Source organism: Ochotona princeps, chromosome 21, assembly GCF_030435755.1.
Source record: "Ochotona princeps isolate mOchPri1 chromosome 21, mOchPri1.hap1, whole genome shotgun sequence".
Taxonomy (NCBI): Eukaryota; Metazoa; Chordata; class Mammalia; order Lagomorpha; family Ochotonidae; genus Ochotona; species Ochotona princeps.
The window spans coordinates 23,648,207-23,664,891 of NC_080852.1; the positions used below are offsets into that span (position 1 = coordinate 23,648,207).

At 52.7% G+C, this 16,685-nt stretch overlaps 1 protein-coding gene across 7 annotated transcripts in view; it reads right to left on the reverse strand.

The window, feature by feature from the left end:
• Window positions 1-16,685, reverse strand: part of CACNA1D (calcium voltage-gated channel subunit alpha1 D) — a 301,559-nt gene that overhangs the window by 14,026 nt on the left and 270,848 nt on the right. For all 7 annotated transcript variants that reach the window (XM_004581552.2, XM_058678997.1, XM_058678996.1 and 4 more), the window contains 3 exons: window positions 14,669-14,771; window positions 13,280-13,381; window positions 8,404-8,534 (listed from right to left, as the gene is read on the reverse strand). In XM_004581552.2, coding sequence (XP_004581609.2) covers window positions 8,404-8,534; window positions 13,280-13,381; window positions 14,669-14,771 — 336 coding nt within the window. The remainder of the gene's footprint in view (window positions 1-8,403; window positions 8,535-13,279; window positions 13,382-14,668; window positions 14,772-16,685) is intronic.

The following is a 16,685-nucleotide window of genomic DNA, read 5'->3' on the forward strand; positions in this document are numbered from 1 at the left end:
GGTCAATGCCAGCTGGTCAAATGAAGCCAGCTAAGTCGGCTTCCACGTTGCCCAGCTATCTCTTTCCGTGGCACCTGGATTCTCGGTTACCAACACCAGAATCAGGAGGAATGAGGGCAGGTCTCCTGGTAACAGAGAAGCATGCTTCGTCAAGTTCAGGCCCAGGAGGGGCTTCGAGTCACAACCTGTGTCCTGATGACACCTTCCTGCCTCACTCTGTGAGCTCACCTGCTTGTACGCCACTAGAACCCCAGGGGGCAAAGCAGAATCTAGAACATTCCTGTGAGGTTAATGTCATGGGCCAAGGGCAGTCAAGGCCTGCCTGTGATGCCACACCAGTGGTGAGAAAGCAGTGCTTCCCTCATGCCCCGTTCTGGAACCGAGTCTGGCTCATATCCCACACTTGCCTATGGCCATCACAGTGGGGTGCCATCTCAGCAAGGCTCCCCTCCAGTCCACTAACTTCATGGAGCATTTCCCTCCCTCAGCACACAGGTGAGAGCTGATCACCAGGTGTCCCCGAAACCCATCCTCTGTTAAGTACACGTCGCAGGGAGGAGGTTTTTAAAACACACTTCCTATTGGGTGCTTAGACCACCCTTCCTCCTGATCTGCACAGTGAGAGGAGGCTACACCATGGGGTTCCCAGTCCCAACATGACCGGATGTATGGGGCACAGGCAGCCCTGGGTGCCAGGGGTGGCCTGGGGAGCAGGGTTTTGCCACTGGGCAGGCACCTCTCTAACAAGGGAGTTCATTAGAAGGTTCCAGCACCCTCTGCCACCCTCTGCCTGTAAGGAAGATTCAAGACTCACCCCTCGCTAAGCGAGGCTTCTCGCCATGTGTGCTGAGACCTCAGAGCATTGCAAGCCGCCTGCACAGGGCTCCACGAGGCCACTGTGAAACGCACAAGACCAGGCCGTCCTTTGCCTTGAACTCTGTCCTTCTCTCACGTGACCAGTGAGGCTGTTCAAGGCCATGTGGTGCAAAGTCATGTCATCACCCGGGCGTCTTTGTGCTTGCATATTCTTGTTTTAGAAATGTCTTAATTTTAATTTTTAACTAAGTATTAGTATGCAAGGTTCTCCAACAATTTTTTTTTAAGAGTCCTGAGGGCAGAAATCTTTGTGAACTGGAACAATGATTCATCCTCCACCACGCAGCCTTGCCCTCGCTCAGGGGCCAGCCTCGCCACCCAGCTTAGGACACCTGTGGTCCTACTGACCATTCTACTCTGGGGAGAGTGGGTGAAAGCATGATTGGATGAGTTGTCTTAGAGTGATGAGCCCTCCTGTTCTCTTAGGGTAACACGTGTCAAAGCAAATGCATCCCTCTAGGGACCTACCTACCCCGTAACCAGTGGGAAGCTGTAGCACACTCCCTCCTGTAGAGAACTGGGCTTCCATGCATCAGGGCTCCTGGGTCTTAGCACGCCACAATCACTGAGACCCTCTCACTACTGCTTAACAGCTCCCTATCTGCTCCAACACTTGCGAACACCACTGCTAGTCTCCAGATAGGGCAGTTGAGCACGCAGGACTTGATAATCCTGTGTAGTTGGTGATAAGTGGGTAGGCCTATCTGAATGCATCACAGTGCAGGCCATCAGAGAACAGCCTGATGCCCCATCTCACCTTTGCTTCTCTAGGATGACCTGCGTCATCACTTGTGTCCAGGAGCTTTTGGGTTTAGCAACGTGGATTCTGATGTTGGGTAGCCAGCGTGCTGGGTATGTTTGATGACGCTAAGTACCACAGGTATGTACCCTCTCACACCTTCCTGGACACCGCACGCTACACTCTCCTGCCGTGAACAGAAGCGACAGAGGCCTCTGCCGCTGGACCAGAGCCCAAGTGCCAGCGAGCCGGGCTTCCTTTGTGCGTTCAGGAGGGAGCAGCCAAGGTTGGTCCCCTGTCCCACAGCCTGGCCCAACCTGCTTTGCTTGCCACCAGCCCCATGTTCTACCTGGCAAGTCACATTTTCCCCATTGTCCCTTATTTAGAGGGTGCAGGCAGAAAGGCCTGTGCAATGCCACCCAGCTGGGTTACCTGGGACATTTTATGCAGGGGCTTATGAGTATGTGGGCTTAGACCTGGGACACAGCTGGCCACAGGGGTCCTCAGAGACAGGGTGGAGTGGACAGGAGTGGGCACAGCCTTTTATACATCCAGCCCTGGGGTCGGCCTGGTGTGGACTGGCTCCTTACCAGACTAGCCAGCTTTAAAAAGGATGCATTATGGGCCCAGCGCGGTAACCTAATGGCTAAAGTCCTCACCTTGCAAGTGCTGGGATCCCATATGGCCACCAGTTCTAATCCCAGCATCCCCACTTCCCATCCAGCTTTCTGCTTGTAGCCTGGGAAAGCAGTTGAGGATGGCCCAAAGCCTTGGGACCTTACACCCACATGGGAGACCCGGAAGAGGCTCCAGGATCCTGGCTGTGGATTGGCTCAGCTCTGACCATTGGGGCCGCTTAGGGAGTGATTCAACAGATGAAAGATCTTCCTCTCTGTCTCCTCCTCTCTGTATATCTGACTTTCCAATAAAAATAAATAAATCTTAAAAAAAAAAAAGAAGGATGCATCACATTCTTGACAATTACTTGTCACTCAAACTTCTCAGACATGGTTTCCTCAGAGCAGAAGTGGGCATTTAAACCAGAGCAGCATCCTTGAGGTCCCTCCAGCTGCTGGGTCACAGAGGAGCCTTGGACAGGGCCTGGGCTGCTGACAGAGGTGGGCACCTGAAAGGGGCTAGAGGCAACTGTGGCACAAACCGGGAAGAGCCAGGCTTAAGTATTCTCACAGCCATGCGGGATGTGCCAACCATCTTCCAGTCCTGCCCGTAGGCCCTGGTGGACCCTACCCCAGGACTCCAGGAACCCCACTGCATACCCCAGGCTGACTGCAGGCTGCAACCCATGGGAGCAGAGTTGCAAGCTGGGTCCATCCCCATATGAGGTTGAGAGGTTGTCCCAAGTACTTTCTGGTCAGACCTCCCGGTCTAGAGCCAAGGATCCAGTTACTCTTCCCCTGTCCTGCCTCTGCCTGGCCACCAGAACTCCTGCACCCCACAGCAGGCTTCAAAGAACCCCTATGTTGAGAAACAGGGCCACCTCAGCACGTGTGACTTTCTGTTCAACTCCCATACACACGCACACACAGCTTCCAGGCTTCCAAAGCCCTTTCCTGCACACACACACTCCCAACTTTGTGACTTTTCCCCAGGGCTTCTGCAAGAAAAGGGTATTTCTTGGGGAGCAATTTTCAAGCCCCACAGGGGCCCTCTGGCGTGCTCTGGACTGAGTGTCAGTGGAGATATGACACATTAGATGCTGCTGTCACCTACCCCGCGGGGCGAGCCCCTGCTGTTTCTAAGACGGGAACATGCAACCTGCAGTGGGCTACTTCCCTCAGCATCGTAAGAGAGGGGAGAAGTCTCTCCCTCAGAGGATAGCTACAGTACAGAACAGAACAGAGAAAAAAAAAAGGAAACCAGAATTGCTTAAAGTTCCAGTAGTAAACAGGCATATGATATTATTATTGGTGTAGTCTTAATAATAAGCAGTGATACGTTCAAAGTGCTTTACAATCACTTAGCAATTCCTCACAACAGCCCTGTGAGGTAGGTCAACATGATTTACCCCCATTTTACAGATGGGGAAACTGAGGCACAGAGCGGTTAAGTGTCTTGCCCAAGGTCAACACAGCAAGTGAACCCTGGAGTCAGGACTAGAATCCAGGTTCCCCTGACTCCCAGTGTCCTTGAAACTAGACCACCTTGCTTCCAAAGAGGCGTCCCCGAGTCTGGCTCTGAGCACGAGTGTGGGCGGACAATGTTAGATGAGGAGGTGTAGGAGTGTGTGGTGGGGTTCCCCGTGGGCACGTTAAAATGGAACCTGAGGTGTCGCCTGGGTTGGTTCTGGCATGCGGGTGTATGTGTTAATTTCAATGGGTGCGTCTGAGCTTCCTGGCCCGTCCACTGGCCACTGCCCACTGGCCTGGTTACTGCAGCGAGCAGGCCCGGCCCAGGGTGGTCAGGAGGTCGTGACGTACTGGTTTGGCGGTCAGCTCAGTGCCAAGGGGTCCTTGGACCGGTCCCTGGGAGTCCGGGCCAACTAGGGAGGCAGGACTTTGGACCAAAGTCAGCAGCCCCATCTCGGGCATATCTGCTTCATCTTTTAGTATTCAATCTGTGTGATTATTATTCATTTTTTTTTCTACTGGCCAGCATCAGGAGGTTGTGTTCATTTCACTTCTCTGCGGGGCAGCTTCCCCTTTCCATGGCTCTCTCTCTGTCTCTCTCCTCTCTCTCTTTCCCTTTCTCTGAGTCTCTGCTCAGAAGGGAAAACTGGTCGGCCTCGGGTACTCCCTTTTGCGAGCGGCATCTGCGGCACACAGGCGGCCACGGGCCCGCGTCCGCCTTCCGGAGCAGTGCTTGGCTGGGAAGGGGCCTCCCTGGGGCCTTGGGTTTGTTTTCTCCTGCACTTCTCCCGCAAGGCTCTTTCAGCGGCTAGAAGCCATCTGGAGACTCTGCCTTCTCAAGGCCTGAGCCACAAGTGCCTTCGGACTAACCAGCTTGGTGCCGTAGCTTGGGCCGAAAATTCTAAAGCATCCGTTCAAGCATCTGAAACAAACGAATCAGCCAGTGAAATTGCATCAGTTAGCAGGGGGTACTCCACTTAAATGTAAATTAAAAAAAAGTGGGGTGAGGGATGGGGAGAGGAAGAGACGTGCAGAGAGCCCCCGTATGGCTTTCCAAAGAGCGCCTCGCGCTGTCTTTAGGGACGACACTGACATTGGTCTCTCTTCCAGAGGATCCTGCTCGCCTGTGTTTACATTTTGGGACCCTCTCCGAAGGCCGCTAAAGGGGAACGTGGGGGTCTAAGGGCCAGCAGACCTCTTCCTGTACCCCACCCACTTTTCCCCATGGGCCACCTGCACAGGCCTGTCGGATGGCTGTGACACCAGCTTTAAAATGGCTCAACCTCACAGCTTCATTCTTTGTAGGGAAGGAATAATGCTGTAACCCAGCCTCCCAGCAGCTTAAAAAAAAAAAGAAAAAGAGGCTATCCCTCTGGAATTTTCCTGTCATTAAGATGGGCTGACTCCCATCTGAGGAGTCAGGGAGGAGGCAGCTTTTCAGGTCTTGAAGGCTGGAAGCAGGAGAAATGGACCAAATTCTTCCCATGTGGGGCTCTGTTTCCTGTCCATGAGACACTGGGCCAAAAGCAGTTCTCTAACCTGCCCAGGAGTTCTCATGGCAAAGGCACCCTCATGGGAGCCTGGGCGTGCCCTGCTGGTTGCTGGCAAGGGTTCGTGGCTATATTCCTATCCCCGTGTGCCCCTGGTGGTAATGTGCAGGTCCCCGAGATGTAGCAACAATGGATGAAGAGCAAATGCCCGGTCCAAACGAAAGTGAAGATGGTATGTGAGAGGGGAGCAGGAGAAAACTCAAAAAGGCCTGACGCAGCTTCTCTCCAGCTCCCCCGGCAGAGGGGCTGGAGGGAAGGCTGGGTTTAAGGATGAGGATGAATGGAAACCGCACACTCATTCAGATCACAGAGGCCCGAGCGGGCAGGGAGCCGAACCCCACCCCACGCTCCCCTGCACAAGGAAGGCAACAGCGCAACTCGTCTGAACGGCACGGCAGGAGATCAGATGGAGCCTATGAGGGGTCCAAAGCCATGGTGCACACGTGCGTGTGCAGCAGGGGAGGAGAGAACCCCGGGCCAGTCCCCCAAGTCGCTCAGACAGACTGCACTCGACGCAGCACAAGCACGCACCAGCCTCCGCGGCCACTCCTGCTCACACCGCGCTGGCCACACTGTACTTCCCACCAGCCGTCCGTCTGTGAGCTAGGTGGAACCCTGCCAAGGGAAGAAGCTAGTCACTGCCCCCCGCCCCCCATCTCAACCAGCCAGACCCACTCTCAGGGACCTTCTCCTTGTCCCACCGTCAGCACCTTCCTCCCGCTGCCACGTGGCCCCGTTTCCCTAACCGCTACATCGGCGTGCAGTATTTTGCTCCCTACAGAAACCGAAGCCTCCTGGTGCTCATTAGAAGGCGGCAAGTCACATTTTGAGTCATTTCTACTGCCATTCAGAATGATCCCTCAAGGAGCCAAGTACTTCTTTCTCCATTCTGACTGTGTGCTTCAGAATTCATCCGTCTCAAGATGATGAACATGAAGTCATCATCTAGGCTGGGTACTCCAGATGGACTACAGACAAGGATTCAACCACCCAACTCACGTGAGCGATGTGTTGAAACATCTAACTAGAAATATCTCAAGTTCAACAAGGAGATGAAATCCTTTCCATAAACAATAAAATGAATGTCAATGAGAGTACCAAAAAAAAAAAAAAACAACCCTCAACATGATAACAGTGGAATACTCTTTTAAGTCACAGCCTACAGACGTAGTGTTAGCACCATCTGAACGTTCCAATTAAGACTTAACACACCCCGTACAGGAAATGGGTCACTCACTACTTAGCCACATGTTGTTCTTGCACTTTTGAAAAGATCAGAGTAGCATCCAGCCACAGAACAAATACCAAAGCACACAATTCAGACAGAACCCTGAGGCGGAGTTGGGGTAGGGGGTCGGTTCAGCAAAGGGACAGCCTTCCACCCGAGTGGTTGGCATACACACCTTCCTCCAAGCCCAGAGCCCAACAGATCTCTGTGAGTTACAAAGCCAGTCCCGATTATAGAGCACGCTTGCCCCGGCAGCTCTGACCTCACTGTGCAGACTTGGAGGACAGTGAGCAGATGGCGCCATGGAACACGTGAACTGCTCCCACTCCAAGCCACACCAGGAGGCCACACCCACCCCGCCCACATGGGTCAGAGCCCTGTTCACAGGTGCCAAGGTGTGTCTTTGCGGTTTGTTTCTTCTAAGGCTCATGGTGAACTGCAAGCCAGGAGAAAGCCCAAGTGTGCAGGCAACACTAGCAGGCAGGAGGTGGAACAGCTCAGCTTGCCAGCCCCGCAGCACGGAACAGCAACGAGCTGCCTGAGCCCCGGCTCCCTCAGCCACCTGCCCTCTTCACCCACCCCCACCCCCCCGCCGTGGTTGTCCTGACAGAGCAGACGGAGTCCCATGAATCTGCCGATGACTACACAAGGGGAACATCACAGAGTTTGTGGAAAATGGAATTCCAAGGGCAGTTCCTTATGGTGCAGAAGATTTCCAGATCCATGCAGGTGTTTTTTTTTTTTTTTTCCATCGGATAACATGTTTCCACCAACTTTATGAAGACCCCTGGCACACAGGCATCCCACACCCCTCATTTGCTCATTCACATTCGCTCTCTGAGATCACAGACAAGCCTTTGCTTCCACAATTGCCACCACGTTCAACATGAAACAGTTGGCAAGGGCTGCTGCATGCTGAACTTGACAGACACCCACGAAGCCAACATTAGGACACATGGTGACACAGGGACACCAAGGTCATTTTAGCGGACCCGATAGACAAGACGATCACTTATCTTCTGCACAATGGGCATCACAGCTGCCAGACCACTGCCCTCCCTGATCAGCATCTTTCCCCACTCCCACTAACTGCGCATCCCTCCTCATCCTCTTCCCACAGGTCTCCCTTGTCACTCCTTTCACTCCTCTGTACACCTGCTTTGCAGCCCAGAGTTCTGGGCTCACCGAGGACTCCACTTCCCTTCTGTGTACAAGCCCCTGTTGCTACCAGGGCCTCCTGAAAGGTAGCGGCCTGGGCAGGGCCTGGACTGCAGGAGGTCAGCAAGACCAGAAGCCAGCCTGGGTGGGAGGGAGAGCCAGCCTCGTGGCCACCAGGAGACAACACGTAGACATACTGTGTGGACACACACACACACATACGCACGGCACACACACAGCACACACTAGGAAGTGATGATGTCACGGAAACGAACCAAAAAACTAACAAGCCATGGGGTAAGAAACAAACAGAAACAAAACAAAGCACTTGCGTTCAGATGGAAAGCTGTTCCCTGGGCAGCTAGGACCCTGGACCCAGGACTCTGGGGCAGGTGGGCTTGCTCGGGGCACACTGCCTTTGGAGAAGACTGGGTGGGGGAGGGTGGTGGGGAGCAAGGGCTGGGCTCGCTCTTCTCTCACCACAGTTTCCCCGAAGCGGAGGGTGGGGAGCAGGCAGGCCCTTGCCTATGGGCCTGGCTGGCAGCGGGTGCAGGGCCCCATGGAGGAGGCAAGGTCATCGTGGGGAGCACTTACCTTGGGACCCCAGAACTGGCCAGTCCACATTTTGGGGGAGTGTGCAGTATCTCAGTTTAAACAAAATCCTTGTGGGACTGCTCACCCCGCATAACCAGCTCTCTCTAGTATTTCAAATAAGCTTGGAACATCGTTAGTGGGAGGAGCAAACGCGAGAAAGGGACAATTCACCTGCAGGGCGATGGTGGTGTTCTTCGCAGGGTGCTTTCCCACCAGGCCTTGTTCTTTCCGTTTCTTGAATTTCCTAAAGTAGTCCTGTATCAGGAAAGTGGCATAGAACTTCCCCACGGTTACCTCATCATCTAAACGGAGAGACCAGACACAGCTCTCCCGGATCAGCACATTTGGACCAAGAGCCTCAACAACTGGCTTCTGGCTTGGGGCAGGGGTGGGGCGGGATGGTGCAGAAGGCACCGAGCTCTCAGCCTACAACATGGGAGACTCCATCTAGCGGAACAAAAAAGCAAGGCTTTGCAAAGCAGTCAAGGCTCACAGTTAAGAGTCCATTAGATGAATTGATACTCAGAAGGTGCAGAAACTAATACATCCGTCATGAGTCTCATCGAGCAGCGTTATTAGTAAAACCATGGAATGCCGTCTTGGTTACTGAGTGAAAACAAAAATCATGAAACCAAAAACCAAAACCAAAGACAACAAAAAAAGGCTTCATGGGCCATGTTCCCGCCCCTGGGCCAGGGGATTTGCATGTGTAATTACCATCAACGTCCAGGGCAATTAAACATCCAAATCCCCATGGCTGAAGACGAGAGACCAGGGAAGGTGACATTAAAGCTCCAACAGAGAGGAAGGTTCAGAAACGTGACTGCAAATCCAGGCCGCCACGTGCTCCCCATCCTCCGCCAAGAAACTCTGGGGAACACTTCCGGGCTTGTCACCCAGAACTGCTGGTTCTCTGGGCTGCAGCCACAGCCCCGACTAACCTCTCCGCTGGGCTGCACTTCCCTTTGGCCGTGTTCAGATGCGGCCTCCAACACGTGTCGTTGGGGAATCAGAACTCTGCTGACTACTTTAGAGGTGATGCATGAGGCAGAATAGCGGCTCTGGCTGTCTCCAGGGAAACTGCAGATGGGGCCCCTTCTGGTCTCCCCCAGGGTGCCTGTTAGCAGATCTGCAATGTACTGAGATCTGAGTGACCCCATGGGGATTCCTGCCTGGGGAAGAGGGGTGGTTTGGAGGGGGAAGGCAGGGTCCCTCTGGCCATGACTTCTCTGGGACAGTAGGGAGGAGGAAGAGCTACTGGTTCTTAGGCTTCCCAACACCTAACCTTTGGCCAGGCTGTCCTTCTGCAGGAGCCAAGAACTGGTCTGGAGCAAGGGGCCACATCTGGGCTCATGTTCTCATGTTAAAGGAAGAAATGCGTCCCTCTGATGCACTGTGAGGGTAACGTGAGAGTGGACATAGTAAGGTGCACACCCTTCGGCCTGGTCCATCCCCCAAGATGACTACCAGCCAACAGACTCACCTTTTATCTTGCAACTTGCTGATAGTGGCATCCATGTAAGTGGATCCCAGAATGCGATGCATGGGGGGACACTGGTTCCCACCACATCCACTAACTGCACCCCAGGAAAGCTTCATCTGCTGCCCACAAGGGAGGTACTGCCCACATGCTGTAATATTCTCCATCTCGAGACCACAGGGGAGTCCTTTCTGTACTTCCTCATGAGAAGCAACTCAGTGTTAGCAGGAGGGAAGGCTGCTGTACCCTTAAGAAGGATGTTCCTTCCACACACAAACCTGGAGCTGTGGAGGGGCCACCACTGTCAACTGCAGGCTTTGTGTGCAATGTAGAGCTGTCATGCTCTAGCAGTCTCATGCTAAAGGGTCTGCTGATGCAGTGTCCATCAGCCAGGAAAGCAAGAGGAAGGTAGGGACCACGAGGGTCAGGGCAGCTCAACCCTCACTCTGCTCCCCAGACTCTGGGCCTCGAGCCTTACGGGCTTTTAGAATATAGGGACCAGCTAGCCCCTGTTAGTGGGCACCTCCAGGTGCCAAGTCCTGGGTCAGGAATTCCACGTGTGCTGTCCCTTCACCTGGACAGACGGCAAGATTTGCTCAGAGTTGCTGAGCCTGGATTTCAACCCAGGACCAGCACCTCCTGTGTTTGGGAATTCTCTCTTCCTCCAACTCAGCTCCCCAAAGACGGCCCAGCTACAGTCACACAACCCACTTGCTTCACTGGAGTCACCTGTCCCAAAGCACCAGTCTAGCCTTTTCCTGGACTGCCCACAAGGACTGCTGGATACCTGGCTGGTACGGCTGGGCAGCTCAAGGGGCTGCTCTGCCTGCCATATCATGGCCAGTCACTGTCCTCCAGCATCCCTATTCTTGACTGAGGACCCTCAGAAAAGGTACTGGCTCTGACTGTAGAAGGCAGCCCACAACAGGATCCCCCTAGCAGGTGCAGGCTTCACCATGGGCAGGGGCAGGCTCATCAAGGGCCACGTGGCGCAGTAGTCCACGGCTTCATGGTCTCCACTGAAGAGATCTGACTTCAGCTAGAACAGCCCAAGCTCCAGCTAGGCAGAGAAACCAGAAGAGGAGTGGATGGGCTAGGCCACCGAAACTCAGGACTGGAGATGAAGCGATGGAGTCAGCTGAGGGTGCACCTCAAAGCCAAGGACCAGGACCCAGAGGCAGCAAGGAGACAAACCCTCCAAAGGGAACAAGAGAAGATCCAGGGAATGACAGGGGCTTGGCTCAAGTGTGGAAGGGAGAGCCTGGGCCTGCTCTGAGCTGTCAGCCCCAGGTTCCCGGTTGGCCCGAGAGCACATACATAATGATACTACAGAGGTTCCTACCACCTTGTTACCAAGCTCATGCCTACCATGGGGTCTCATGCCACACCAGCAGAGCTCTACTCTGAACCAGTTAGGAGAGGTTCCCTGAGCATCCCCACCTGCTGGGCCCAGGTGGCCAGGGCCAGTGCTGGCCTCCTTTGACATAGGGACACCATTAGCCTTTGCTCCAAGAGGAGGCGTCTGCATACAATCACCTGCTAAGTGTGTGACAGTGTGGGGAAGGTTGAGAGTCACTGCTCCAGGGGAAGATGAAAGAAGAAAAACAGAGAGGAATGGTGATTGAAGGCACCTCACTCCTACCCAGGAAGCAGCCCAGAGCCTGTCTGCCAGAGCCTAAGAGTTACTGCCTCTGGGACTCTGGGGGTAATGGTGCCATGCCAGAGAGTCAGATCTAGACAAAGCATAGACACACCGTACAAACCCAGACACAGCATACCTAACAGTCTGGAGCTTTCAGAACTCTATAGCACCTGTTAAGGCCCCATTCCCTCGCTGGCAAGGTTCTCAAGGCCTCACACTACCCTTGGAGCAGAGATTAATGCACCATCCTAAGTTCCAAGGCATTTTAAGAAAGCAGTGACTGTACCAAGGAAGCAGAGGACTACGTAGTGTTTATCACAAATCCACCAAGAGCTCAAAGCTGACTCTTTTGATAGGAAGAGCATGTAGACAAGGAGAAAAAAGGAGATGAAGTTTCCCAGGACTGTGGAATGTCTCCTCGGGGTTGGGCATCTCTGCAGGGTGAGATGGGGCAGGGTAAGGGGTGGTGTGAAGGAGCTATGGGATTGGCCGGAGGGGAGTAAAGTTCACCCGGCACAGGCGAGGAAGGTTCCCGGGGACAGGCACAGTCCGCTATTCTGCAGCATGCATCTGAGTTTTCAGAAACAGTGTAGGGGAATCCAGCTGGCAAGAGATAACTCTGATTCCATGCCACCACCCTAAAACAGAATTGCTTCAGAATATTCTCAAAGACTGGGAGTTGAGAGAGGAAGGGAGGCTGCAGGAAAAGCTCAAGCACATCGTTATAACAGTTTTTTGTTTGTTTGTTTTTAGACCAAGCAGTTCCCCTAAGCCATGCAAGCACTTGGACGTGCAGCTGAAAGAAAAAGAACGACCAGCAAAGTGTTTTAAAAGTGCAGCATCATTTCTCTCGGGCGGGTGGCTTTCTTGGGTTTTCTTTTGACCATTTCCTTGTGGGTCAGCTTTTCCTAGTTTTAGATTGGTGGCCATCGCTTCTCGGCCTTTTGGCTAAGATCAAGTGTAGATTGGTGGCCGTGCTGGCTAGGGAGGAAAGCCCATGGTCCTCTAGCCTTGTGCTGAGAAGAAGGCACTCTGGCGGCCAGTGTGCTGTCTCTGGTTGCCGGGGGATGCTGTGACCTTCTGTGAGGGAAGGGCCACAGCCACCATCCTACCCTGGGGTCTGGAGTCTGCCTCCAGACCTGAGTCACAGCATCCTGGAAAGCTACAGGGCACACACCGTTACAGAACACGTTGAGTGTTTACCACGTGCCCAAGCCCCAGGGTGGCACCGAGTGAACAGATCCTGCACCTTTAAAATGGAGAATGAGACAGTCAGAAAGCAACCACCTCGCCTTCTAAGTCCATGTGCATTTAAATGAAAATGGAAAAACTGTGTGTGTGTATATATATATATATATATAATATAGAGATGTTTTATATATATATAAAAGCTCAAAAAATTTTTAGTCAGTTAATTTGTGATCAGTAACAAAAGGAAATGAGCATGCCTGTTAGTTCTGTCTCTAAGTTCTGATTCAAGGGACATTTCTTTTGGTCATGACAGTAGGGAATCCGGCCTCGTTATGATCATTTCAAAAATGCCATCTCCCAAAAAGCTGTGTTTCATGAGAAGTTTTCAACCGTGAAGTTGAAGGGTAACTCAGAAACCAGTGAGGAATATTTCACTTGGGGCAAAAACAGCAGAAGCTTTTTTGTACGGAGCCTTATCCAGCTCCTTCTCTGTCATTCCTCCACCAGGAAGACAAGCCCCGCTCCTGCTGTGCCAATTCCCTCCCCACAGAAGCCTCCTCTATTGTTCTGGAATGGTCCTCACTTCACATGACCCCACGGAGCAGCCAAGGGCACCTGGCAAGGTGTGGGCCTTGGGGTTCTGATTGGCACATGACGTGTTCTGCCAACACCCTCCGGACTTTCTGGACATGCGCTTCTGACCAAAAGCTACTTGGGAAATTGATTACACTGACCACCAGCTGGAGGGACGACTTGGTCGAGCAGTTTCATGCTGGTTTTCTTCCAGATTTTTTTGATCACAGCTCGGAGTTCTTCATTGGCTTGCTCCAGGTTCCCTGAATCCCAAAAGGCACAAGAGGAAAGTTGAGCCTGTATCTTCAAGTACCCCTGCTGCCATCTCCCTGCCTTGGCTATGCTGGGTGGGCTGCCCCAACCTGGATTAATACACTACCTCTGCCCCCACTGCCAAGGTCAAAGACTCCTTCATTACACTCAAGAGCAGCTAACATCCGGCCCTTCCAGGTTGGTTTGTGGGGAGATCACCCCACCAGGCCAGTTTCACCCTACAAGTCAAGGCCTGCTGGCTAGTACCCCATGTACCCTGCCAAGCCCCGCTGCCTGTGGCTGCTCTCAGCCCACTAGGCTGCCTCTTCCTTCTGCAGGATGGTCACCAATCCTGCCCACATCCCTGAAGATTCAATGCAAACCTCCCCCAGATACATTCTCAGCTCCATGCACGCACACGTCCCTGCCACATGACTTCGGCCCTGCACCACACGGACTCATGTTCATCTCATCACCCTGCTCTCAGGAAGCTTTGATGTCGCCCTCCTGGAGCCAGGAACAGGCAAGCAGGCCACGGGGAGCATGTGTGAGCTAGCGTGACGGGGAAGAGTCCCCACTGAGCCTTGGAGCTTGCCAGATGACACCTGTGCCCTGAGCCAGCAGGTATCTCTTCTTCTATTGCCTCGTCCTTCCTGTAGTCCACTGTGATCCTCAGCCTCAGTTCCCTTGGAGGTCTCTGCCTCCTCACATCCTGGCCACTCTTCACCTGCACTGCACTCAGGAGGGGAACCACAGCAGTGCCTGCTGGACCAGGCTCAGTCAGGGGTAGGGTGTGTGACCATGAACCCCACTCTGCTTCAGCTCTTGGCTGGGCAGATGTTGACCCCACAGGTGTTTTCCAGGTGGTTCTGGGTGGTACAGAGTGGCTTCTGCAGATGCCCACACCCTTGTTTCACCCTCAGCAGCTGCCCTCCTGGGTGTGGTTAGGTCTGTGCACAGAGAAAACTACAGTCCAGAATAGCAAAAACCTCTCGCTGAAGGTCACACGATTAATAAGGGCCAGCTGAGAGAAATTCATTTGTGACTGTTCTGTCCCTGCCCTGATGCCCTACCCACTTTTCCTGCTGTACGGGAAGCAAAGGCGTTAAGACAAAGTGAAGCATCAAGGAAAGCCCGAGTGACAGAGGTGCACAGCATGGTGGGTGGCAAGCACCTGCTCAGACCAGCCTCACTGTACACCTTTCCCCAGGGACGCCCCTTCCCTAAGAGGAGGTCCAGTTGGGCAAATACGTCTCCTTCCTCTCCTGCCAGTCATTCTGCTTCCAGGGACCACCCACCTTCAGTCTTGATCTTGAGAGCTGTACGGACCAGAGCAAACAAGGTTGCATTGAACATGACTGTGCCATCGCTGTTGAGGGGCATGTTCATGGCCACCAGTCTCTGCAGACAGAAGACAGAAAAGCTTCTCAGGGGAACGCATGTGATGGCACACTTGACCTCTGCAGATCGTTCATCTGTTCCAGCCAACAGCCATAGGGAAGCCCCTAGGTGATGAACGGCTTTGGGTGTTAACATGACTGGGTCACCACACACCTGGATGTCTGGTTCGACAAGATCTTGGATGTTTCCGGATGGAGTCAGCATTTGAATGGTGGCCCTGAGTGGAGAAGTTCTCCCATCCCAGAGCAGGGGGCTTCATGCAGTTGTTTAGGGCACAGAAAGAACCAGAAGGTTCTCCACCCCATCCACCTGCATGCCTGAGCTGTAATCTCAGTCTTCTCATGTCTTTGGATGGAGTCTGATCAGCATCAGCTCCCCTGGAGGGTCTGGCTGTGCAACTGCAACCTCCTTGTGAGACTGTGTGTGCCTGTAAAGGTGTGTGTGGGTAAAAAAGGTATGTGCAGGGCCCAGCGGCGTGGCCTAGCGGCTAAAGTCCTTGCCTTGAACGTGCCGGGATCCCACATGGGCGCCTGTTCTAATCCCGGCAGCTCCATTTGCCATCCAGCTCCCTGCTTGTAGCCTGGGAAAGCAGTCGAGGACGGCCCAAAGCCTTGGGACGCTGCACCCGCGCGGGAGACCCGGAGGAGGTTCCTGGTTCCTGGTTCCCGGCTTCGGATTGGTGCAGCACCTGCCATTGTGGTCACTTGGGGAGTGAATCATTGGACAGAAGATCTTCCTCTCTGTCTCTCCTCCTCTCTGTATATCTGACTTACCAATAAAAATTAATAAATCTTCTTAAAAAAGGTATGTGCATATGTTTCTGTGCATGCATGTATTATATATGAAAGACATGTGGCGATTTCAGGAAGTGTGAGGAAAATGGAATTAAAAGATAAGCTTATTTTTACATGAAACTATCTTCAGGCCATGCATAGGAGGACTCACCAAAAAAAACAAAAGTACATGGAAAAGGTGTATTATGGAAAAGCTACACAGATACATTTTGCATCCACACAAACTTATCTTTTAACTTTATTTTCCACACACCTTTCCAGATGCCCTCGCGTGCGTGCGCACACCCACACATACATACAAGGGACTTCATAAAATTCATGGGAAAGTGGAATTAACAGACAATGTAAAATTTTCATGAATTTTTAAAAAGAAGATTATTTGAAAGGAAGAATTAGACAAGAAGGGAGGGAAAGTTGGGATGTCTTCCATCCACTGGCTCACTTTCTAAATGGCCTCAGTGGCCAGGCCAAAGCCAGGAGCCAGAAGCTTCATCCAGATCTTTTACAGGTGACAGGGGACTAAGGATTTGGGTTATTTTCCACTGCTTTCCCAGTTGCATTAGCAGAGAGCAGGATCAGAAGTGGAGCAGCCTGGACTTGAACTGGCATTCACAGGTGGCTGTTCAACCCCTTGTGCCGCAATGCCAGCCCCTCCATGAACCTGTCCAGGGTCCTCACACACTTGTGCCTACATCATCCTAACGGTCTGTTTTTCTGGAGAACCATTTGGGGAAGGGGCCTCTGGGATGACAAAGATCGAAGTTTAGATTATGAAACACCCACAGTGATACTGGGGTGAAGCATTTTACTGGTTTAAGCAGCTAAGCCTCCCTGTTAAGGCAAGCTTCCTCTTTTCTCACTAACCAGCTCTTCCTGTGTTTGGGGTCTGGGTTGATTTTTTTTTTAAGTTTTATTTATTTATTTAACTGAAAGGACAAGACTAGTTTACTCCTACAGTAACTAGAGCAAGGGCAGAACAAAGTCTGGACCCTGGAACTCCTTTTGGGTCTCCCAAAAGGTGGCATGGACCCAAGCACTTAAGCCATCACCTGCTGCCTCCCAAAGTGTGCATCTGTAGGAAGTTACATTAGAAGCAGAGTGGGGACTCAAAGCTCCCTCA